A 25,077-nucleotide genomic window follows, 5' to 3' on the forward strand; every position below is an offset into this window, starting at 1 on the left:
CTGCATCAAGCTTAGCTGCTCTTGGATAGCTAGTGTGAATACGATTTTAAATCAACAGCAATGCTTAACTTGAAAAAGTGAAGCACAGTTTTCACTTGCTTTCAAAATGTCTATCTTTTGGTGAGAGTTGAATTATTTGTGGGTTTCTGCCTTGTTAGTGCATTTTCAAAGTAATGTAAGTTTAAACCCAAACGTCTAAAATTCTCTTGTAATTTTGACAGGTAAATATTGGAAAAATGGATTCTCCCATTGAGAAATGGAACCTAATAATTGGCAATTTGGCCTTAAAACAGGTAAATAAATCGACTTGTTTGATTAACTTTTCTAGGTGAACTAAGTTATTTTAAAAGTCAATCAAGTATAGAGACAGACAATGTTAACAGGAAACTACCCTATTACACTGGTTCATACTTAACATACAGGGTTTTTATATGTTTGTTTTGTTTTGTTTTGTCTTGTTTTGTTTTGGTACAGTGTAGTTCTTCTCTAAAACGATATGAGCTTATATTTATCACAAGAAGAGGTAAAGTATTCTTTGTGACTGCACCAAGGGTACTTCCTTTTATTTTTTTTGAGAGAGCATTTCTAAGGAAGACGGGAGAAAAATTTCAGATTTGGCAAAACCTCTTCAACATAACCTCTCAAATATTTTCAATGCTGTATTTTCATTGGACTCAATATTTACAGGAAAAGTATGTGATAGAGCTTTTGGATAATAAACAATATTTTAAATAGCTGGGTCATTTGAACAAAGGAGTATTTGTTCTCCAGAGCAACTATTTCTTAATCTTTAGAACTATTTTATACTCATATGTTATAAAAAAACATACTCAAAAATAAGTGAAATGTTTTTGCTGTGACTTCATTGTTTTAAGTGGCTTAGAAACCTCTTTAGGCATTTCATCTTTGGCTTCTGGTAATTCCTCAGCTCTTTTCCCTAATTTGAGTTTTGTTATTCCTGGGTCTGAATTATCAGTAAAGCCTTTTCTGCTAGCATAAGATGTTTCTTCTTCATCATCTAGGGTTATCATTGTCTATACAGAATGGGTGAACATGCTGCCTTTACAACTTGCAAATAAACGTAAATAGGAAGAAAGAATAACAGAAAATTATTCTTAAGTCTCAATTATTTTTAAGAATCACAGATCACTAAAAAACATGTGTTCACCTTCTTTTTCTTTTCCAGGTTCAGGCAACAGTAGTTGGTTTTCTGGCAGCAGTGGCAGCAGTTATATTGGGCTGGATTCCAGAGGGCAAATACCGTTTTGATCATTCAATCCTTCTGTGTTCTAGCAGTGTAGCAACTGCATTCATAGCTTCTCTTTTACAAGGTAAAAGAAGTATATATGCTACTTTTTACAGTTATTTAGTTCTCTGTGGATGCTGAGTGTATATTATGTTTCAGTCCAGCAGGGTGTAATACATGTGAAACACAGCTGAGGGTAGAACAACCCTTCTGCAATTTCCATAGAGGCCTGAATATTACATTAATCTGTCATATTCGTTAGAAAAGGTTTGATTTGCATGACCTCCTCAGCATGTCTAAAAAAATAGAATAAAAAAGCATGTTTTTAGATTTCACCTAATAGGATGGAGAACTTTTTCCACTACTTTCTATATTAATTGATGTACAAAGTATGTTCTTAACACTTAATACATGGAACTTATTTGTAATTAAGCTCAAGTGAACTTGGATGTTAACTTAGCTGAATCCAAACTCCCTGGTTATCTATACATGCTGCTTATATATTATTTTATGTTTTGCTTGTTTCTGAAATTAACAAATTGGGTTGTTATATGAAAGTTCTGGATTGAGTTCAAGTCCCCTTCTACAAACTACCAATGTATCTGTCTGGAGCCACATGTCGTGATGAAATTAAGCTTCTCTTGCCAATTGTCAGGACATATTGAACCGCAAAATGTGGTATTTAATGGGCATGAGGGGGAAAAAAAGGTTCCTCTACTTTTGACATATTCTTAATGAAAATATGCGATCAGTAGTCTTAATAATAGTAAATCAAGTAAAATGTTTAGCTTCCTTTTTACTAATTTGATATGCTTAATTAAGTGAAAAGTGCAAAATTGTAAATGTTTAGCATGGAATTATGAGCATACACTTTAGTGACTCCAAAGCCATTAAATTTGATCATGTAACAAAATTAAGAGCAGCAAGAGAACGGGGGAACATGAGTGTGTTTTTTCCACTTATGTATAAGCTGGACATGAAGAGAAACTTTTAACGTTATCTGGTGATAGGCCAGCACAGGAAATTACTTTCTAAGTTTCTGCCTCCTAGGCATGAAACAGGTGCTTTTCAGATATTGTGATCAAACAGGATCATTTCAGTTCTTTCTTTTGCAAGTTTCTTGGAGTGTAACTCTTCAGGCAGTTTCTCTGAAAGTGAACTCATTTACCCTACAATAAATATTATTACTTGCTACAATACATGAAAAATATAATGAAAATTATAATACCAAATCTTCAAAAATTCTTTAAAATAACATGAAGAATAGTATACACAGTTGAAGCACGTTTGTGTATTGTATGATGAGGTGTAAATTAACTCCAGTTATGCCAAAGAAGGATGTTAATAGCAGTGTGAATTTTATTTTTAGTAGCCATTCTGTAGGGAAATGTCTCTTTAAAAGTTAGTGTTGGTGTATGTAGGAAAATAATAGAAACCAACAGTGTCAATTTGAAATGCTTTAAGTGGGTAGCAAGCTACATTTTCATGTGTTGCCTAGTTTTAGTTTAAATTATGATGTAGCTTCTTGACTTTTGGTATTGAGTACTTAGCTGGAAATCTTGCACAATATCTGACGTCCAAGTATTTAATCTTATGTTGTTTTCATTGTAGAGCCATTTAAATTTCAGTCAGCTAAAGTTAATGGGGTGTAGAAATAATACACTGAATATTTTTTCTTCAGGAAATGGTTGATTTACGATTTAAGTTGTGCTAATTCTAATCATAAGCAAAATAGTTCATTGTACAGATGGTTCGATATTTTTGCATGCTTACTGTATTTTTTTTAAATATCTAACTTCATTCTTAAGAATGGCTAAAATTTAAAAATGCAGAAATCATCTAGGTGAGAGGAATGATCATCCTGGGACAAAAGCACAGACTTCTTATTTATTAAGTTTGAAATTGCCATTGTCTTGACATTTCCTATGGGGTTCCAACAGTAGATATGATTACTGTATTTTCTTCTTCATTGACTCTAGGAATAATAATGGTTGGAGTTATTGTTGGATCAAAGAAAACCGGTATTAATCCTGACAATGTTGCCACTCCTATAGCAGCAAGTTTTGGAGATCTTATCACTCTTGCTATTCTAGCGTGGATAAGTCAGGGTCTTTATACTTGCCTTGGTAAGTATATGTCTCCCTAGAAGCCTTTTTCTGGGGCAAGGGTGGTGGAGAGAAGGCAGGGAAGGAGAAGTTTAGAAAATGTGTTAAACTGCCTTTTTTTGTCAACATTTATACCATTGGATGATTGAATGATCTTTGGTTGCAACATTATGTCATGCTCTTTCTTTTTATCATATTACTATCTTATTATCTAATCACTAACCACAGTCTTGGCACAAACTCCTAATAGGCAAAAGACTCTCATAGTATCACAGCCAATCTACACGTGAATTAGAAACTGTAGTTGCTGAATTTATTCCTCTTTCTTTTGGGGTGGGAGGAGAGGGGAAGCTGTCTTCAGCCAGGTTTTCTTGGATGCCCATCTCTAAATCAATTATTTGCTTCCCAGAGCCCTATTGAATTGTCCTTTTGCACTGAGGGGAAGGTGTTGAATTGTCTATGTTGATCAGCTACTTTACAGGAGACGAGCTGTGCTTTGAGATTTCTTTTTTGGTAGGGTGTGGTTTTAGACACCATTCAAATATATCTTGAGCTGCAACTATACATATGCTTGGAAATCAACATGGCAATAATTTAAGTAATTTAAGTAACAATAGCAAGTCTTCAACAAGAATGTATTTGAAGAAGTGAAGCGTAATTTTAGATCGATTTGTGCTTTGTGATTGCTATGACTTTTAAATGAATTACACAAAAATGAGTTTCCTTCTGATTCCTGCCGAGTACTTTCCAGCTCCCATTGCAATACCTCCTTGTTTCCTCAGCTCCTGTATTCCTGCTTCCAGTAGCAGTTTCCCCACTCTTTCCTTTATGTTTCACTGACATTTCCATGTCTCCCTCTTGTTCCCTGGTCCCAAGCATGATTTTACAAGCTTTACCACCATTTCCTTCTGCTTTTCAGTGAACAAAGTAACCACTTCCAGCTTCTCCAGATAATGACCTGATTGTTTTTGGTTTTCTTTGTTTTGTTTTGCCTAATAAACTTGGTGAATATATTTCAAACGTAAATCTGCAAATTCAGCTGTAGCTTTCTTCAGAACAGCAGTTCTGCCATGAAAGGTGAAAAAATGAATAACCGCTGTGAATAGCTGAGCAGCAAAGGAGAGGCCTTCCTTGGCTACTGACTACAGAAGGCAATGATCTAATCCTGCCTGATGCATGAATTCTATCTGGCTTCTTGGTGAAGTTTTTCACTATTTGCTTAGTTTCCCATTTATAGCTATGAACAGGGGAATTACACATAAACAGGTCCAAATTAATTTTCTTGTGAATTACTCTCCCTTTTTTTTTTTCAGTCTGCTTTTCTTCTCTTCTACTGGTTATTTGCATGTTTCTATAGTCCCTTAGAAAACTGTCTTTCTGATTTCTAGGGCCCAAAGTGTCTAAATCCTACTCTCTTAAAGGAGCAGATTACTGAACAAGGTTCATTGCCACAAGATGAATTCTAAAAATGAATATGGCAATAATTATTATCATTAAAAACGTGCTTGTATTTTGGCAAATGTAGTGAAATGCTTGATTGTCAGAGAAAGAGATATGAGTTTGGAAAATGAGAAAGAGGAACTTGAAAATCAATCTTTTTCTTCCTGTTTCTTCATATCCTCCTCTATTCCCCATGAAGAAACAAAAAGTATGAGAACATCTTCTTGCAGGAGGAAAAGACTGTTCAGAAAAATATTTAAAATTAAATTATTTTTGAAGCTGACTCCTTCCAGAGAAACTATTTAAAGTATATTGTACTTTAAAATATATAACTATAGGCAATTATAGTACAATATAGCACAGGCCAAATTTTGTACTGTTCGTGATAGTTTTACCGGACATGTTGACATCACTGCATATATTCTTTACATCTGTGCTCATTTTTCAAGCCTTTTTCAGTTAAAAAAATGAGCTGTTTTGTGTAGATACTACAACATCAATCAGAAAAGGTAAGTAAATAAGTTTCAAGCTACCTTGGAGTGACTTACCATTTTGTTTCTTCACTTTCAACTTACAATTCTATATTTTTAGTATTTGATTTATCATATTTTAAACGTGTTGACATGTCATCTTAAATGCATCAGTGTGCAATACATCATTTTTTAATATTTTATAATTTTTTGTTAAAACTTAAATTGTACTGTGTATTTAATAACTATATTTTAATGTATTTTTAACCTATATTCTAATAAAATAACTTATTTCTCAAATACTACATTTAAATACTGCTTTTAAAGAAGTTTATAGACTTATAGTGAAAAGCAAAAGACTTTTAACTTTTTTTTTCTTTTTTTCTTTTTTTTCTGGTGAGGAAAACAGCAGAGAAACACCTATTTGCATAAAATGTGGTGTCTGCTGCTAATGCTAGGGCTGGGATAATAATTAATTTAGCTCATTAAAGTTTGTGTTTCTAGACTTATTGCTATGCCCCAAATTCCTACTAGGCTATAGCTTAGGGTTATTCCACCTAAAAGAGATTTCAGGTCCCTGCAGTTGATACGGTTGATTGGACAAAATTGGTTCCAAATTAGAACACGTGCTGGTCAGTGAAGTGCCAGGGAAGCTGGTATAGCAGCTGGATGGAAGTCAGCAGAGAGCTGGCCAGGATTACTGGAAGTCATGTACTACCTATCTGGGTAGCTGTGGAGTTGGCAGAAGATGCCAAACTTGGGTTAACACTAAGATTAGATTGGGGCTAGGATTATGGCTAAATTTCTTCTTGCCAGGGCAGTGCCTGATTTAGAGTCATTAATGTTGGACTTAGGCTTTAATTTTCAGCTAGTATCCAAATGAAGTTTCTTAGACACTTGTGCTACATAGATCAAACTTTATTTTGTCTTTTAAAATTCTACTATGCAAAATACTTTATAATGAATGTACCAGTGATGTTTAATTTGTTTCCTAAAGCTTTTCCTTCCAAATATTAGTTTTGGAACATTGTAATGTTCTCTGTAAAATAGCTTAAGTTGAATCCAGAGATGCAAATACAGTAAATGAGTAATAGTGATTCTTACTGTTTTTAAACACCTTCTTCTACTCTTTTCAATTTTTTTCAGTGCTGGTTACAGGAAAAACCTAGTTAGGTGCACTGGTATGGCACACAATTGGATTTTAATAGCAGCTACATTTGTCATTTGCATGTAAACAATGTATGTCATTTTGTGCATATATCTAGTATTGCTTCCTGTCCTTTACATAAATTTTGCACAGTATGTTTCTTATTTTTAAAAATTAAATAATTAGTACTAATATTTCAGTTTCTCCTAAAACATTATTTCTTCTTAAAAACCACCACCATCACCAACACCACAAACAAAAAAACAACAACAAAAACTCAAACTCAAAAAGAAGATAGTGAAAGAAACTTGGACTTTCTTCTTTCTTCTTTTCATATCTATTTAGAAATTTACATTTCTAGTTACAGGTGACCTAATGTCTCTCAGAGGAATAACATAAAAAGCGTGGCCAGCTTGAATTGGTCCTTTGCTATTTTTACAGCTGGACACTCACATCGTAGCCAGCCACTGCCGCTGAAAAGTTGATCACACACACGTAGGAAGAAGGAGTAGTGTTCTCAAGTATTCTTCTAAGAGTTACTCCCAACTTTTCTTTCTGTATGGTCTTCTGGAAATGCTTCTCTTTTGGTGATATGTATGTAATTATCTAGTTATTGCTAAAATAATGGTTTCTGCTCTTTACATTTGTTCTATGCCTTTGTATTTTCTTCTCTTCAGAAACAGAGAGTCTTTCTAAAGTAAGAACAAACCACAAAGCCCTTGCAAATGTGTGGCTTCCAAGATGTAGCTGAACTATGAAATAGTAACACGGAATATAAGATTGTAGTAGCTTCAGCTCAGGAGAAGTATATAAAGCAGTGAAAGGCAGGGAAGAGGCATTCAGAAGATGATCAGACAACAATGTTTTGTTTTGTTTAAAAAAGTTACGGGAACTTTATCACACAATATATGATTGGGATGTGAAAATTACTGCCAGCATATATTAAGAGGACCAAAGTGATTAAAAAAAAAAAAACAAAACACTAGTTGGATAAATTAATCAGAGAAGAATCTATGGAGGATTATTGAAGAGAAAGATGCAGCTAGAAAGTAGAGTGATGAAATCCCATCCCTGAGGCAAAGAGCAGCAGAAGAGGCAGAACATCACTGTAAACGTGCCATTTTCTTACCATCTTTCCACAAGCCTTAACTGTTGGCTGTGGTCAGAAACAGGATGCTGGACTCGATGAGACTCTTGGCTTCACTCAGCACAGATGTCCTTATGTTCTTTCTGCCACTTCCCTGCTTTCTCAGAAGTAGAGCAACAAGCGTAGAGGGAACGTTATAAGGAAGTACACGGTTTATGAGCTAGTAGTGACGTGGGTTGAGCCCACCTCTGAACTGTCTTCTGAATGCAATAGTTTCCCCTACAACTTACTAGCCTTATTACTAAAATACACCAACAAAGAGGGAAGGTTCTGGCTCTATGCATGGGAAAAGTTTTCAAATAATAGGCCAGAAAGGGTGAAATTATTTATTTAAAAGTTTTCTGCTTGTTTATAACGGAGCTGTACAGCAGGTGCTTCATGGCATGCCCAGAAGAGGCAAGGAAAAAGGACGGTAGCATACTTACCTAGGTTAGGGATATCAAGCATCTTGTTTGTCCACCATCATATATACAATCTCTTAAAAAAATCATTTGACTGTTTCAAAAATAAGCGCAAACCCATCAGAGCCGGGGATTTGAATGGCACCAGGTTAACAGCTCTGTCTTAATGCCCTGAAAAGGACTGTATCTGCACTTCTAAATTACTCCATGAATTGCAGCCTCAGAGATAATCTAATCGTTTTCCTTCCTGAGACAATTATTGTAAACTAACTTGTCCTTTAAATGCTGAAGCCAATTGAATCCTTTAGCTAATTCGTGGCGAGTCCTCGATAGCCAGTCCTTCAGCACGCATTTAAAAAAAAAAATGAAGAAAAACTTCCACATTTTTGCGCGTTGCACTTAGAACCATGTAAACACACCCCTTAACAGTAGGACGCCTTCCAGGCCTGTGTTCAACATCTCGTCGGACAGTGACGGGGCGGCGGGGAGTTCCTCTGAGAGGAAAACCCTCTTCCCCCGGCTCCGTGTCAGCGCGGCGGCCCGCCGGCCGCTAGGGGGCTCTCCAGGCCCGCCGACGGCAGCGGGGCGCCCGCCCCGGCTCTGACAGAAAAACCGCACTGCTCGCCGCCTGTAACGCTGCGGGGGCCTCGTTTCAAGCTACCCTCTTCTCCTCACGGGGCGGGGATTAAGTGCATGCCGGCGTCTCTCAGCTATCCTCGGATCTAGTTGGAGAAGCCAGACGGCGGGATCCCCCGTCGTTACTAATTTTGCCTCTGAAATAGTACATTTCCCGCTCACACCTAGAGGTTGTGTTGTTTTCAGAGGCACCACACCGAACAGTACACCACAGTAGACATCCTGCATAAGCGGCAAAATGTTAACCATCTGAGTTCCCCAATTGCTTGTTTGATTGCTGTCAGTGTTTATACCACAGGAATGAGGGCTTTAAATAGTTGAAGATCAGTAAGGACTTGGTTGGAAGCCTTGTCTCTTCCCTCCTTCCTCCTTCCTGTTTGATTTAAGGTCGCAGTCAGGAGTTCATTAAAGAGTTATTGAGTGTTTTTAGGAGTTGATTTTGCAGTGTTGGATGTTACAAACTCTATAGCAGAGCCACCAGAACAGGCCAAGCAAATTTCCTCCTGCCATGTAAGGTAAACAGCACCCAGCTGTCAAAAGTGGCGTGAAATGAGTCCCAAAAGGAGAGTCATTTATTCCCTTTTCCGCCTCTCCAGCTATTGTAGAATAAATTTACTTTTTCTATGGATTAAATATAAATAGGATGATGGCCCAACCTTCCTCAAAAGATGCATCTTGAGGTTAGAGCCTTTTAAGATCCAAGTAAGTTGTTCTGCCAGCAGAGTCTCCCCTAGCTAAAGGAAAGTCCTTTCTGAGAGTTAGACTGGAGCTGAGCAGTTTCACTGAGTCTGCAGGGAACTGGAACCTATCATAGCTCACTTGTGACAGTTTCTGTGATATGTTTTGAAACTATTAATGGCTTCTACAGTTCTGGTTTTAATTAAACTTAATAGATGGGAAGTCGAATATAAAGTTCTATTAGGGAACAGCTGCCTTAAGCTTCAATTTTACATAATCTTTGCCTTAAAACCTGGGTAGGGTGAATTTCAGTTGTGTAGGCTAAAACCTGTAAATTGATTAATAAATATACCTGATTTCCTCCTTGTTTAGCAGCATGGGGGTGACTGATGCCCTATTTATTTGTTTGTTATTCCCTCTAGCACTTTTTTTTTTTTAAAAAAAATCAGGGAATCCCAATGAAGTACTAGAATATTATCATAGAAAACATTTATTATCATTTTTTAAGAATCTAAGCTCTGGCCTCATCTTGCCCTTGAAGATTCCCCACTCCTGAGAACCACTCGTGACTTTTGTCAGAAAAACAGACTTTTTTCAGAAAAACTTGTGACACAGTCTTGTAACAATGGGTAGCTTTTATAATCTGGTTTATGTCCAACTCCATTTAAAAGCCTCGGGTATAAAACCTATTTTGTAAGTTGTCTCTGATTTTTCTGCATGGTAAAGTTAAGACACTTGTACATATTAAAATATTGAAAAACAAGGCCAAAAAATAACTCTTCTCACTTGTTGTTGACTCAGAGGAAGAAACTTAAGCCACTGCTGAGTATTGTTGAAAGTCATGCCTTAGTATGTAACAAAACCACCAGCTGCTTTTCTTTCACGTTGTCTTTTATATCACTACACACCTTTTCTTTTTACTGCTATAAAATATCTATTCACTCTCTTGAAAGTTCATCTAACTTTTGCTTTGTTTGCTGTAAAAACGACAGCTTGCGTTATATTGTATAGATGCCCTTCTTTTTTTTTCAGTAGCTGCTGTTAACTAATTTAAAATATTTTGACTTCGACTAGTGAAAGGACTGAAAATCGTCCATGGGTTAATTGTGTTTTCTAAGGCTTGTAAAGCTGCCCTTGCTACTGGCTGCTTGCTGAGTTCTGAAATAGTACAGTCCTGTTGCACTGCACGTATAAATTGTATTTATTTTGGTTATAGTTCATGAATACACTAGCAAGACTGTCTTCTCATTTTTTTTATTTTTTCATTTTTTAAAACATCTTACAAAACATTTATGTGGCAGGATGATATATGCATACATATATTTTATATTTCACTTATTTATTTATAAGCTGCTTATTAAATATCTCTTGGTTAGTATTTATTGCTCATTTGCTGGACTGGTTTCTGTTTTATCTTTGTGCTGGCATTTTTTTTTTGTATTTTTTTTTGTTTGTTTGTTTGTTTTTCCCAGAAGAAAGGAATTATAAAATGTATTTTACTTTGAGTAGAAGAGTACTTATTTTTAGTGTTCTTTGTAATTCTTGGACTATATTTTTGGACTAGTTCTCCATGCTTGGAGACTGCTGCTGATAGTTAAATACTCTCTTTTCTCATGAACATGTTCTAACAAGTTATTTAAGTTGTTATTGGGATTAAAAAAGAAATTGTAGTAAAATGCCATTCCTTTTTGAACTTTAATTTCCTTTCTTGTGTTGGTAAAAATCTCATAATCACGGAATCAAATGGTTGAGGTTGGAAGGGACCCCTGGAGATTATCTAGTCCAACGTCCCTGCAGGGTCCCTAGAACACATTACCCAAGCTTGCGTCCAGACAGCTTTTGAATAACTCCGGGAAGGAGACTCCACAACCTCTCTGGGCAATCTGTTCCACATACACATTGATCAGATCCCCCCCTGAGCCCTCTCTTTTGCAGGCGAAAGAGTCCCAGCTCCCTCAGCCTTTCCTCAGATGACAGATGCTCCAGTCCCTTCGTCATTTTAGTAGCCCTTCGCTGGACTCACTCCAGAACTTCATGTCTCTCTTGTACGGGGGAGCCCAGAACTGGACACAGCACTCCAGGTGAAGCCTCACCAGGGCTGCGTAGAGGGCGAGGATCACCTCCCTTGACCTGCTGGCAATGCTCTTCGTGATGCAGCCCAGGATACCACTGACCACAAGGGAACATTGTTGGCTCATGGTCAAGTTGTTGTCCACTGGGACCCCCCCAACCCCTTCTCCTCAGAGCTCCTTTCCAGCAGATCAGCTCCCAGCCTGTACTGGTGCGTGGGGTTATTCATCCCCAGGTGGAGGACCCTGCACTTGCCTTTGTTGAATTCTAAGAGTTTCTTCTCTGCCCATCTCTCCAGCCTGTTGAGATCCTTCTGAGCGGCTGATACTCTGGTGTATCAGCCACTCCTCCCAGTTTAGTATCATCAGCACACTTTCTGAGGGGGCACTCTATCCCTTCATCCAAGTCACTGATGAGTAAGTTAAACAATACTGCACCCAGTATTGACCCCCGGGGACACTGCTAGCTACTGCCCCTGCCACTGATCTCACTGATCTCTGAGACCTGCCATTCAGCCAGTTCTCAGACAAAACAGACATAGAGGGAGTGAGAATAAGTAGCAGGAACATAATGTGATTAACATCTTAAAAAGAAAAAAAAAAAAAAAAGAGAAAAAGAAGGAAGTCTCAAAGTTTTACGTAAATAGATACAGAATGAATGATGCCATTCCACAGGACCCACTGCAGTACGCACAGGGATCTTTCTTCATTGCAAGTGGAGGCATTTATTTGGGCAGCAAGTAGTGGTCCACATGACAAAAAGTTCAAAAACTTTACATCAATACATTTTTCTCTTATAAGCTTGATTAAAAAAACCCTGTAATTATCAAATAAAGGAGTCATGTATTATGTGTACTCTTTTGAGTCAGACCTTTTCACATTAAACACCTCTTAGTTCATAGAAGGAGGAAAAATGACAAAAAAAAAAAAAGGCACCACAATGGAAGGAGATAATATACTATAGAGTAGTTAGAAAAGGAAAGGAAAAATTACTTCTCTTTTGGGTTTTGTCTCGTTCTCATTCTGATAGCTTTCTACTTTTAGCTTACAGAGTGATAGGAATCTTAGTCTCTTTTCTGCTGGCTCTGCTGCAGAGGTTGTTACCAGTCAATGCAGAAGGACAGTAACTTCTAAGAACACTACAGCAATTCTTTCAGGAGTAATTTTAGCTGTTCTCCATCCCTCCACCAAGATAACATCCAAGTAGTAATTGCTTGAACTTGCAGACTTTGTAATAAGCCATAATGCTTGGGTAGGATATTTTTATATATACTGGATATTCTTCTTTGTTCAAGTGTTTATGCGTTCTATGTGAACTACTTCAACCTGTTTATTTAAAATATATTTTGCATTGAGTTGTCCAAATTCTGAAAGTTTAAACAAAATGTGTTTAATATTAAATACACTGCCACATTTCTCATAAAATTAAATGTATGTAAATGCGAGCTGTTTGTGTAAGTTACACGTGTATTTGCCACAGTTGAATTGGATCACTGTGATAGCTTCTGAGTGGATGGGACTGTATGACTGAACTAATCTGAAAAATATTATTCTTTCTGGAGGCAGCCCTTTGCATTATTAGTTTTGTTTTACGATGGTACTCCCTTACTGATATTTGCAATTGTGTTCCTGTGAAATATGATGCCATTCTGATGGATAGGTGCAGGCAGCAGAATTGTGGCTGTGAATTTCCAGACTTTCAGACAGGTTATAAAGCAACTGAACTACTGATATAAATGTTTCAGTATTATATATTGTGCCTGCATCATTTTAGATATGCTGTTTCTGGGGAGATTAGCATATTATCTGTGCTTTGGAAAGAGGGAGGTTTACATATGCTACAAATTTATATATAAACAAAATGCATTTTCAATATGTTGTTTCTTTTTTTTTTTTAGCAGACATGTAACAATGTTTCATATTCCACATCTCTATTGCATTTTTATCATCAAGCATCATATAAAAATGTTTTTAAAAACTTTCTACTTGACACAGATAGTTCTGTCCTTGATGGGATGGGAGAAAGCGATCACAGGTGGCAGACGTTACACCATTTTTTTTGATGCAGTAGTTGAAAAGTTAGGTACAGTAGTGCTAGAGACTATTAAAATTCCTCAATTGAATGGCGTAGAATATAATTTATTTTAGAGTTCTAAGTTAGGAATAACTTCCATGAATGTCTGGAAAGCAAAATAGTTATTTTGTTTTTCTGTGTGTGTGTTTTTTGTTTTTTGTTTTTAGAGACATATTACTATGTATCTCCTCTAGTTGGTGCCTTTTTTTTGGCTCTGACTCCTATGGGGATTGTCATAGCTGCCAAACACCCAGCTACCAGAACTGTTCTCCATTCAGGATGGGAGCCTGTTATAACTGCCATGGTTATAAGCAGGTAAGTCTATATGTTTTTGTTTGTCTTGAGGTCTCTCGTTGGTCTCTCTATATATCTTATATAACACCTGACTGTGCTTGAAAGAAACATTCAAGGAGCCTCTAGAATGCGGAGTGGGAATAAACTTTCATCTTCCAAAAATTACGAAGTTACATAGTTAAATCATAGATCGGAATGAGTGGGGAAGCTAGCAGTAGCCTGTGGAAATGACTGAACAGAGATGTACTGTATCAAATAAAGGAAACAGTGAAGTATTCATCTCCTGCAGCTTCCTATCAAAACTGCACACTGATCTAAGAAGTGATTTAATCAAATGAAAGCTATGAATCTTAAAAGTCAAGTGATTTTCTGAAATTCTATGGTCTTTGTTATACAAGAAGTCAATTTTAATATCTAAATCAGTAGCTGTAGCAATGTTAGTCTGTAGCGGAGGACAAAGTAATAGGGGAAAAAAGATGAATTGAGAAGAAAATTGGCTTGAAGATATTAAAAGATTGAAATTATTAAAAAAGTTTGAAATACTAATTAATGTAGCTGTTTGCCTTATTCTAAATATTGTACTTTGTTTTTCAGTATTGGTGGCCTTATTCTGGACACTACTGTATCTGATCCAAACTTGGTTGGAATTGTTGTTTATACCCCGGTAATTAATGGTAAGACTAAGACAGGATTATATGCTGCTACGTATTGATTGATACACTTTGGTTTGATAAAAGCCTATTAACACCTGAAGAGAGTTTCTTGGTCCTATTTACTGCAATCATTAAAACATGTTGGAGAAAATGAGAAGTATGAGCCTGAAGTATGCATTAAGAAAATGTGAAAATTGAAGAGGTATATTCAAATATTATATGACCAAATATTATATGGAAATTGATATGGCTGAGGAAAATTTAGATAATAATTTGTTTCAGATGATTTTCTTTTGAATGTCCAAGGGCAAATTTTCAAAATAGCAATTCAATATTTACTTGCGTGTAGGTTTAAGAGCCAACAGGGGCGCTACAGGCAAATTGATTTCTTACGAGAAATGTATATTGGTTCCCATGTTTGTTATGCGCTTTCCAGATGCACAAAAATGTATTCATGACAATTTCATCCATAAATAGTTTTGTCATCTAAGAAAAATAACAAGGCAAATTCTGCATGTACAGATAATATCTTATTAGACTGATGTAGTTATTTGCAACATGCAAATTTTTAGCTTCTTTTTTTTGCTACAGTATCATGTGACTAATACGTTTAGCTTGCAATAATTATAATCACTGGATCTGTTCCCACAATAATGCTCACTAGCTGCTCTTTTCCCCTTTTTTATTTCTACATTTGATTCTGTACATTATTTTGCACTTTTATGCATTGATTTTAAATCAATTTCTCTAACTATCAAGATGATTCTGACTTCAGATTTTTGCTTATCAAGTGCTTTGGCTTATCTTAACTTGGCCTTTGCAAATGCCATTGGGGTATATTCTATTTTGTTTTCTAAGCTATCAATTAAATAAGTTAAAACCACTTGGTTTGCTCATCTGCTTTGATAATAGAAATGTTAATATTGATGCTGGGTTTTGAAACACTTTGCCTCTGATATAATTAACTTCCAAAGGTTGCTAGTGGAAATGCGGCATGGGATAGCATCAAAACAATTTGCAACAGTTAAAAGTTGGTATATCTATGGCTGTGCCCATTAGGCAAGCTGTTCTGTTAGAGGAGATAATTGTGTTACCTTGACAGAGGGATGTTCTTGGTAAATTCATGTTAGCTTTTGTTTTGCTGCTCTCTTATCTTCTAGATGCTTACAAATTGTCTATTTAGTAATTTGTTCTTATACTTGTCAGGAATATAAATTTTACAAACATACAGATTCCCCATATCATTCTTTTTGGTCCTTTTTAAATATACATTTTCTGTTTTCCCTATTACAGCCCTCTGGTATTCACTAACCTCTAAGATAATCAGTTTGCAAAAATAATAATTCATATTCAAAAATAATAATTCATATTCAATAATTCAATCATTAATAATGATAATTCATGGACTGTTCATCTAGCTCTCTAAGGATGCTCTACATTTAATTTATCCTCAGGCCGTACAGACTTAAACGTACAAGTTTATGATCAGGCATCACCATTTTTTACAAAGTCAGGATACAAAAGGAACTGAGTATTTCAGTCCTCCACACAGCATGCTTCTTTCCTATTAAGCTCTTGTATTTCTTTTTAATTTCCTTTAAATATAAGGCATTTCAGTGTTGCTGCTTATGTTCCTTGTTGACTATAAATTCATTTTTACTTTTCAGCCTTTATGCTTCCTTGCCTGAGCCTTTCCTTTATATTCATTCAGAATTGCAAGTACTTGCATCTACTTTTTGTGCATTTCCATTTTGATTTCCAGATACCTAAAGAGCAGGGTGACCATGTTGATCTTTGACCTCTACTGCTTTACAGCTGAAAGCTTTCTTGTAATAGTCCTCCTCCTTGGTAGCTTACTTCCTAAGAGAAGAGGATCGTGTTTTCTTTAGAGGCAGGTGCACCCAAAGCTCTTACCAGTGGTACTGCTTTCCTAGATGACATCTCTTGATTACAACAGCAAACAATTGTCTGATGATTGCTTTATACTGTTTTCCAGTAGGCTTCTCTCTCTGCTCCAGTACAGTAGTAGAATAGGTCTGGATTTTCTCTATAGATTCTCATGTTCTGGTCTTGCTGCCTACACTGGATACAGGTCTGATGGATACAGGTCTGATGGATATAGGTCTAATGGATACAGGCCTTTCTCAAGACCGCACGCTCTTACCAGATGTTGCAGTGATGATGGTCTTTTACCCTGTAGTAGTTATGAACTGCCCTTGTAAGTGGAACTATGCATCCTGTTCAAGGTTGGTTTCTTTCACAGAAATTGGCTGTAAAAGCTGAATTGCGTGCGTGTTTACATTTTGCCTTTTTTAAAAATTTGTAGTTAATTATTGGACTTAAGTAAATCATTTTAATTGCTAGGAATGACAGCTTACTATAAACATGCCTCTAGAGAAAAAGTTAAATGTACCACTTTGTTTCTAATTTTCTTTCATAAGTTTATGAACAGAATTAAGGCAATGTGCATACATTCTTTTGATCTATCTTTAGAGAAAAAGAACTAGCCAAATGCTATACATAGCCATGGATGATTAGCTGGCAGGTCAAAAGATCCCTGAAGAATTAGGTAGGCTGAGAGAGGGAAAGCTGTGGCTAAAAGTGGGCTTGTAGCTGTGACAGTCCCACTGTGGTTCTCTGATGATGATTGCTGTGATAATTGCACCACCCCAGTTATAAAAGCTGCCTTCATTTTAAGAAGTTTTGTATTTCTAGGCAGTTCTCAGCCTTTGGCATCTGCCCCCCAAACTACTGTGCAATGCCTGAGAATGTTTTTTTCCATGCTACACCAGGTACCTTACCCCGTTGCTTATTTGGATTTTTCATGCTTAGCTGCTTCTTTTCTTGTTACGCGTAAAGCAATCTTTTCCCAGCTCGCAAGGTTTAAACTTTTTAGTGACTAGTAATGGACCATCATGGAGTTGTTTATAGTCTCCTGTCCATATATTTCAGCTACTGTCCCAGTCTTAAACTCCATGTTGTAATTAGAGTAACTTCACACCGTGCGCCATTTTGGAACTCTTAACAAGCTGGCAACAAGCATAATAATAGGTCAAGACTAGAGACTTGTGCTGCTACCGTAAGGGAAAGCTAGTGCAAGGCCTGTGACCCGTGATCAGCAATAGCAATGCTGCTTTTGCAGTGCCACTGGACAACAATGTAAGCACTAATGAATTCTGGTTTTCCCTCATCCACAAATGAACAGAGGGGCGTAAGTATAAGTGTCGTATGTGTGTGCTAAACTCCTCGGTCCTCAGAATTTGAAATATAGAGGCATTTCTATTGTAAAATATAGAAGAAAATACATTCTGTGTAGAGGATGCAGTGTGCCTGCTTTATGGTACACCTCCTGAAAAAGGAAATTGTAGGTAAGTGATTTTTTCAGTTGCTGTTAGATTAGGCTTTCCTGGTTTTCATAATTCTATTGGCTCCTTTTGATTTTGCTGGTCAGTATAGCGTAGAAAACTGGAGTTTAGGAAATCTTTCAGTTAAAAAAAAACATCTGTTGACACTCATTTACTAACCAAAGATCTGCTAGGCCACTTAACAGAAAGCTTTTTAAATATGACTGTTGCAGAAAGCTTTCTTTCCCAGTGCTTTCCTGTCCTTGGAATTATCATTGTAAACATAAGCAGTGAAAGTAGCTGCAGGTTTTCCCACTCAAAATGGTTTTTAGATGCCTTTTCCTTTCTCCTACTTTGAAGCTTGTTGTTCCTGTGAAACAAGGAAACCTGAAATAAATATTGTAACCTATTGGGATTATGTCTAGCCAAAATCTCAGGATGGTGTGTGAGTGTCCAAGATTTCAAATTGTTGCTGATTTTTTCAGTGCCAATTGTTGGGTATCGTGAAATCCTGGACATTATACACTGCAAAGTCATCAGGTGTTAGGCTTCCTTTGTGCGCCAGTAAGTAGCATTCAATCAGGTCCTGTCTAAGTGGTTTTCATATTCTTAGATGTGGGACAAGGCACTTTCATCATATATATGTTACAGTTTGGAGCCATATATCTTCTGGTTTAAGAAATATTGGTCTGGAATTTGAACACCCTCAAAGATTCCTACCCCGTTAACAATAACTGCAAATTTTTGCCAAGAATATTAAAATAGTTCTTAAGCAGGCAGGCATTTATAGTCAACTTTAGTGCTGGTGGCCAGAAGTATTTTACAACCAGTTTTCCAATTTTCCCCTGTTAAACACATTTCTTGAGATGAAGAATTATTTTTAATTCTATGGTTGGTTGGGTTAAATTTTAACGGTGCTTTCTAAAAATAAATAAATCATTTTGTGGTTTTAGCCATTGTGGTACTTTAAATCTAGTTGAAATTTAGATGTTTGTGTTTGATGTACTGAAGTTCTGAAGAAACTAGCTAAAATTCCAGCATGGCTGTGCTTCAGCCTAGATACTCAAAGCTGATCATTATGTTTTCTAATGGAAGAGATGTATAAAATTTACAAATCCACTTACAGCAACACAGTTTGTTGAATTTGGCTCAGGAACTGCAATTTGCAAGTAGCTGAGTTCCTTTTGTGCAGAAAAAAAAAGATAATGCTTTATACAATTATATGCTTCAGAATAATCAGCTGAAATTAACTGAGATTACTAGATAGAGCCACTTTCCATTTTCCTTGCATGCTTAAAAAAATATTGTGAGATATCTTGTAAGTATTTTTATTTCAAGAGTTACTGCATAGTAAACAACATGTCATTAGATTTCACCCCGTTTTTATGCATTTTGTAGAATGGAGGTTCTACAAATTACTTCTGAAAACAACTGAAAACCAGAAATGGTTTGAAGGCTTCATACAGAAAAACTTGCATTTACAGATGATTTGAAACAAGAGTCCTTAAGGGTAACATAAATCTGTTGTAATATTCCCTACTCTTTGGCTGTACGTAGTATTTGATATGTGGGAGAAATAAAAGTAGATCAAGGAATATGAAGAACCTGTATGAGAAAATTTAACACAAAACTTAATGAGTGTCTGTTGTCTGGGAGATGAAAGTTAAGCTTATGTAATATATTCCCCAAACCATTTTTTTTTAAATCTATTAATAGGATAAATTGAAGGACAGACTTTCAGGCTTTTCAGATATCTCTTGATGTAAATTGTTTCCTTTAGAGAATATGGAAAGAAAATACCAGAAATCATTCCCCCTCAAAAAATAAAATGTATTTTTAATAACTTTATGTATTTTAATCTGCTATAGGATAGTTGTACTCTCAGCTTTTATACAACAGAGAAGTGCTTTGATTAGAAGACAATCATTGTCTCAGATGGCTGCGTTTCTGAAATTTTCCTCTGTAAGTTACAAGGGAAGACATTAGTGTACTTCTATGGTACTGGAGCAATTTGTCTGTGTAGGAAATTAGTTTTTCTGCATCCTGAATTGCACAGAATATAATAGAATTAGAAGGCACCTATACTGTATGAGATTTATAATTCAGTCTTTATTTTGGAATGAAAATGGAGGAGGATTTTCATTCTGAATATTTAATTCTGACTCATTATTGGGTTATAGTTCTACTACTTTTTAGTTGCTAGTTGTACATGTAAATCTGCATAATCTGTGCTGTTATAGATGTGAGTTCTTTCTTTTAAGTATTTTATTTTTTTACAAGATTTCAGTAATCATTAGTTTTCACATCACAAGTATATCCAGAATATTTTCATTTTTTGACAGTCAAGGAATACTTGTCAATTAGGCATAGGATAAAAATTATTTATGAGCCAAACCAAACCTAAACCACTCAATTTTAAAATGTAATGGTTTGCATATGTAATGTTGTCTTAAAAATTAAAAAAAAAAAAAAAAAAACACACCTTAATTGGCACAACTGACTGTATTGCTGTGTATTGTGGTTAGGAGGGTGCAAAGATGAGCATTCTTCTTCGGGAATTTTGTTGGCCTAATTCTGCCCTTATATAGGTATTAATAGATTTTTGTCCTATTGCAGAAGCTGTAGTGTAGAAGTTTGGGAACAGCACAGTATTCTGTGACTGATAATCTCTCCCATAGAAGTGAATTTATAAAGACCTTTAATCTCAATGAATTGATGTGCATAAAGTTTGCCATTCTTACAAAGTTATTTGTGTACCCCATCGTGCAACTGTTCTTAATAGTCTTGTGAATGGTTATGGTGTTGGTTTTTAAAGCTGAGAACCTAGGCTTTATCTTGTTATCTTGTGCTCTCAGTGCTTTCAGGAAGGTAGTTTTCTGCAGGAACCCATCTTCATTTATATATACTTAAGGGAAAAAAAAAAAAAAGAATGAGATGGAAACCTACAGGAGAGGAGGTAACTTTATATATAAGGTAGTTGAATACTGCTTTGCAAAATTCCTCTTGCCTACCATGCAGTTCTCCCCAGTGTTAAACAAGTACCTTAAAACAAATTTTTTACCAATTAGTAGTAACATAATTATTCTCATTTTCTGAAATATCTGATTGTAGATTCTGAATCTGACCTGCAAAAATATTAAACACTGATTGATACAAATGAAAACATTCATTGGTGCAAATGAAATCAATGAAAAGTCTGGTTTAAATACTTATTCAGAACAAAATGACTTAAATATTTCACATTCATTACCAAAAACTGCAAAATGCTCTTTGCAGACAGTATAAAAATATCACTTCACAGGTATATTTTAAAAATAAATGCATTCATGTTTGCAAAGCACTCAGATTTATAGTGACAAGCACCAATGAAAAGCAGAAGAGAAACTAGTAAGTCTGTATTCAGTCCAGATTTTGAAGAGTGGATATTAAATTAAGACTGTGAATCATTCATGATATGCTAAGGATAAATTAAAGTATCAAAGCAATGTTTAGTCAGGCAATGCATCATGACATTGACTTAGAAGAATTAGAAGTCTGAGAGGAAGACTAGTAATCGTATTATTTTACTGCAACATAACTTATACCAATTTACCTATGGAGCATTTACAGATAAGTTTCTATAAGATGTAGGGGGCTGCATCTACCATGAACTCGGGCTTTGGAGCACCTTGATTCTGGGTGTCTGGCTGCCTGCAGAGAAACTAAATCTAGAGCAAAGGGTTCCCAGTAGTGTGTGGAGGATGGTGAGCTAGTTTGGAAGACCACAGGGAAACAAATACACCTGTGTGCTAATGATTCAAAGTTAGAGTCCTTTTCTAAGGTTAGATGGAAGCTTCTGTTCTTCAAAAGCAGGAAGTAAGCAGGGTTTGTTCTGTACATTGGAAGCATAGCTGAAATAGTGTTGAGAGGAAGAGCTGGCTTTATTTGCTTTTCAATAAAATCACAGAACCAGTTAGGTTGGAAGGGACATTTTGAGATCTAGTCCAAGACCCTTGCTCAAGCATTGTCCTGGATTGTGTCCAGTTGGGTTTTGAATATATCCACAGACGGAGACTCCACAACCTCTCTGGGCAACCTGCTCCAGTGTTTGATCACCCTTGTTAAAAATGTGGTATTTTTTGTGTGTGTGTGTGTGTTCAAATAGAATATCTTGTGTTCTATTTTTTTCTCATTGCCTCTTGCCCTGTCAGTAGGCACTTCTGAGAAGGACCTGGCTCCCTTGTCTTCATCCCTCCCCTCAGGTATTTAAACACATCAATAAGATCCCCCTGAGCTTTCTCTGTTCTACAGGCTGAGCAGCCCCAGCTCTCTCAGCCTCTCCTCATATGAGAGATGCTCCAGTTCCTGTGATCCTGTGCTAAACTTGCTCCAGTAGGTCCATGTCCTGTACTGGAGAGTTCAGAATTGGGCTCAGTACTTAGATATGACCTCACCAGTACTGAGTACAGACGAAGCATCACCTCCCTCCACCTGCTGTTGATGCTCTTCCTAATGCAGTTGAGGATACCGTTGGCTGCCTTTGCCATGAAGGTGCATCGCTGGGTCATGGCCAACTTCTTGTCCTCCAGAACCCCCCGTGTCCTTCTCTGCAGAGCTGCTTTCCAGATAGCCAACTCCCAGCCTGTACAGGTGCACAGGCTTGTTCTTCCCCAGATGCAGGACTTTGCATTTCCCCTCATTGATCTTCCTTTCAGCTCAGCTCTCCAGACTCTCCAGGTCCCTCTGAACGGCAGCACAACCCTCTGGTATGTCAGATATTCCTCCAGTTTTCTCTTGGAAATGGTACCCAAAGTGTGTGGTATAAGATACGTGGAAAACAACAACATCAAAACCAAATAATCAACCAAAAGCAAAAACAAAAAACACAACACCAGCCTGGTGAATTACCCAGAGCATTAGGTGATCTGAGATGAGTCTGCATCAGCAACACCCAGTCTACTTCCTTTAACTTCTATGATTGTTTGTTTTTTTAACCTGTAAAATGTTAATAAGAGTAATGAGGGACAGATCTGCTTTGAAATATTCTTTAAGATGCATTGATACAAAGTACTTTTAATGTGGTTTTCAGACTAGCATGGTTACTTCTCTTACTAGAAAAAAAAATCCTTTTCCAAATAGTGCTTAGTAGAATCATGCCTGTAGGCATACTCACAAATACATGACGTGGTTTTGGCTCTACTTTAAATATGGTTTTGCGTGCTTGTTTTACAAAACAAAAGAACTGATAAAAAAAATAAATCAGAGGTGGTATTAATTCTTGCTTATCCCTTGACTGACTCAATAACATGATGAGATTTTCAATTTTCTTTTAATGTCGTAAGTCAGCATGATGTCCTTCACACTTTAGCAATGTCTATTCTTATTATTGACAAAGTAGCACTCACATTGAAGCTAAACACATCTGCTGTCCTGAGAGGAATGCGGTAACAGTTGCAGGATTTTACTTTTGAAAGCAATTATTTTCCTCTGTGATATAGTACTCATGAGAAAGAACAGTTAGTTTTTGCTATGAAGTATGTGCTACGATGACTACAATACAATTTCAGGAAACACATTTTCTCCCTTAAATTCATGGAAACAGTCCATATATATGTCTGCAGCGATTTTCATAATATGAGCAGCTACTTAGCACATGACCATTTTATGCATTTAGAAGATGCTCAGAAATGATCAATTTTGTGTATTGAAATGTAGTCAACCTACACAGCTTTATCTGTTTTCTGCTTCTTGTGGGGATCTGGTAAATCTGATATTGCTGAGTTAACTTCACGTGCACAGTAACTGCTGTTAGAGGAAAACAAACTGAATGTCTCTGTACATAGTGATTCATTTAATGCAAGCACAGCTTTATTCAAGTCATTCTAAGACCAGCAGAATAATGGAACTTGATTCTGTGCTGATTTATATCCTGTGTTTTTAGAGCACCATTCAACCCACAGTGTTCTGTGTCCTAGTGTCCCTGCAATACCCATTGCTTACAATATTCTCTCCATTCTCCCTCTGCTTTGGCCATCGTCCTTCCTCTTCAGTGTCACTTAACTACAGGCTGAGTAAGAGGCACCATGTCTAGTTCCAAGATGTGCTGACTGGGCACCTGGCATGCTTATGCTGAGAACTATACAGCTTTTATTACTGCCTTTGTCTCAATGAGGTGTGGATTTGAATCTTTATTTACGCAGGATCAACCATTGTTTCCTTTTTGTCAGCCACCGTACTTGGAGGAGGTAGTTAATATTAATATTAACCCCTTAAAATTAAGTAATCCTTGTGTCAGACATGGTTGAAATTGGCCCAGAGGTTCAAAAATAGTTAGAAGGAAGAATTGGCACATGAGTGCACAGAACTAAAGGACAGGATGACTGCTGCTGTCCGTCACCATATGCTGTTAGCTGGTTGAGACTCAGCAGGATGTATGGGCTCTAGAAGCTTTGTAAATTTCAGTGCACCTGCATAAGGTCTGTCTCTGTTGTCTAGCCAGTTTTACTGCCATTTCAAATGGGAAAATTTCCATTTTCCTTAATTCTTTTCTCTTGGTTTCCCTTGTTGTTAATGAGGGAAAGATGTCCAGATCATCTCTCATATTTCTGTTTGTCTGAATTTGTTACAGCAGATAATTATCAGTCACAAGAGGAAATTGCACACATCCTAGGAAGTATGTGAAATCTTGCCTTTTTTGTGCCAAAGTGGTTTATGGTTGCATTGCCACAAACCTCAAAACATGCCTGGAAATTTAGCCCTATTTACTTTTATCTTTCATTTCTTCATTTAATGCTATAAAAGATAGGGATAGTGAGAGAAGAGTTAACTAATTTTATCTTTTAATATTGTTTTGAATAGATCAGTTATTGCAGTTTCTAGCCTGCTTGTAATTATCCAGATTGCTTTTATCCCCTTTTTTTAAAGCAGAAACTGTTTCATATTTTCTAGTCATATGGCACCATCCCCAGCTTTGTAGCTTTATTAAAATGCAGTTTTACATAACAGCTTTTTTGTAATTCAGTCACAGAAATTTTCTGATCTCCATCCAAATGTAGTGCATTGATCCTTCATTTTACTTCTGTCTCTCTTTCCTTACCTTATTCTCATTAGTTAGAAGTATCAACATTATTGTTCACATTCAGAAAATAGACTTTGGACCCTACTTAGATTGTTTTTCATCTTGTATAAACCCCTCTTATAGTTTATATAAATCCTTTATTTTACTTCTCCTTTTGTAGTTTGATGAAAAAAAAAAAAACAAACAACTACTGTTATTTTAGTTTACTTTGCAAAGACTGACTCAACATTTTGGTAGTTCACATTTTGTCCCTTTATCTCCTGACTGAGAAGATGCAGGTAGGTTTGATAATCAGTCTTTTCTGCCAATTCCATGA

At 36.4% G+C, this 25,077-nt stretch overlaps 1 protein-coding gene across 3 annotated transcripts in view; it reads left to right on the forward strand.

Annotated features, from left to right (window-relative positions):
* Positions 1 to 25,077, forward strand: part of SLC41A2 (solute carrier family 41 member 2) — a 58,390-nt gene that overhangs the window by 17,777 nt on the left and 15,536 nt on the right. For all 3 annotated transcript variants that reach the window (XM_080575806.1, XM_080575807.1, XM_080575805.1), the window contains 5 exons: positions 222 to 293; positions 1,187 to 1,331; positions 3,226 to 3,372; positions 13,581 to 13,728; positions 14,302 to 14,381. In XM_080575806.1, coding sequence (XP_080431932.1) covers positions 222 to 293; positions 1,187 to 1,331; positions 3,226 to 3,372; positions 13,581 to 13,728; positions 14,302 to 14,381 — 592 coding nt within the window. The remainder of the gene's footprint in view (positions 1 to 221; positions 294 to 1,186; positions 1,332 to 3,225; positions 3,373 to 13,580; positions 13,729 to 14,301; positions 14,382 to 25,077) is intronic.

This window comes from Anser brachyrhynchus (genome assembly GCF_964034855.1).
Source record: "Anser brachyrhynchus genome assembly, chromosome: 1".
NCBI classification, from domain to species: Eukaryota; Metazoa; Chordata; class Aves; order Anseriformes; family Anatidae; genus Anser; species Anser brachyrhynchus.